Raw genomic sequence first — 949 nt, forward strand, 5'->3', positions numbered from 1 at the left:
ATTGGTTGAATGTGGTTTTCACGGTTTATACAAATTGAATGGTTTTTATTTGAACGCTCCCTATATATATTATAGGGGCAGACCTACTAGGAGGTGAGCGAGGTCTTGTGTACCCGCTCACTAGATTACCGCACAAGGAAAGAAATAAGAAGTTAAAGTGAACCACAGATAGTCTACCGGGCTTTGCACTTCGGCCCGTGAGAATACCGTGCTCGTCGATCTCTCCGAACCGTTATACCCCAAGCCACGACGAAACAGCCTAGAAGACTCGGCTGATTTTCCACCGAAAGTATAGAAGATAAGGTGTAAAATATAAATCACTAGGTGTTGGATGCACCCATTTAATTACAAAGTGCCCCTTAAATTTTTGGAAACCAATGTTACATATAGCATCTATTTATTTTTATTTTTAATGGTTTTTGTTATGAAAATATTAAAAATAGAAAAGTGTTCTGAAATGTTTTGAAACTGAAAGGACTAAACCGAAATTTTTAATAAATTTTAGGGAAAAGTCCAAAAAAACCCAATGAACTTTACTATTTGGAACGATTAAGTCCTTGAACAATTTTTTAGAACAAATAAATCCTTGAACTTTCTAGAACCTGTTAAATAAGTCATTGGACTTTACAAAACCTGTTAATAAGTCCTTAGACTTTCTAAAATATGTGAAATACATTTTGTTAGTGGAAAAGATCCAACGAAAAAAGTACCTACATTTATAAAAGTAAAACAAATATATCATTCTCCTTACTATTCGCAAAATATACAAAAGTTGTATCCAAAGCATAATAATCTGCATACAAATTTTGGGCATAATTTTACCAAAAGTTAAAGGGAAAAATACAATAAAAACCAATGAACTTTCTTGTTTGGAATGATTAAGTCCTTGAACTTTTTTTTGGAACAAATAAGTCCTTGAACATTCCAAAACATGTTAAATAAGTCCTTG

The 949-nt window shown here is 32.7% G+C and overlaps 1 protein-coding gene across 1 annotated transcript in view; it reads right to left on the bottom strand.

The window, feature by feature from the left end:
* Nucleotides 1-716: 716 nt before the first annotated feature.
* Nucleotides 717-949, bottom strand: part of LOC112521035 — a 3,269-nt gene continuing 3,036 nt past the window's right edge. Inside the window, exon 6 of the mRNA XM_025129665.1 lies at nucleotides 717-793. Coding sequence (XP_024985433.1) covers nucleotides 717-793 — 77 coding nt within the window. The remainder of the gene's footprint in view (nucleotides 794-949) is intronic.

Source organism: Cynara cardunculus, assembly GCF_001531365.2.
Source record: "Cynara cardunculus var. scolymus isolate 2C chromosome LG 11, CcrdV1, whole genome shotgun sequence".
In the NCBI taxonomy this organism is placed as follows: domain Eukaryota; kingdom Viridiplantae; phylum Streptophyta; class Magnoliopsida; order Asterales; family Asteraceae; genus Cynara; species Cynara cardunculus.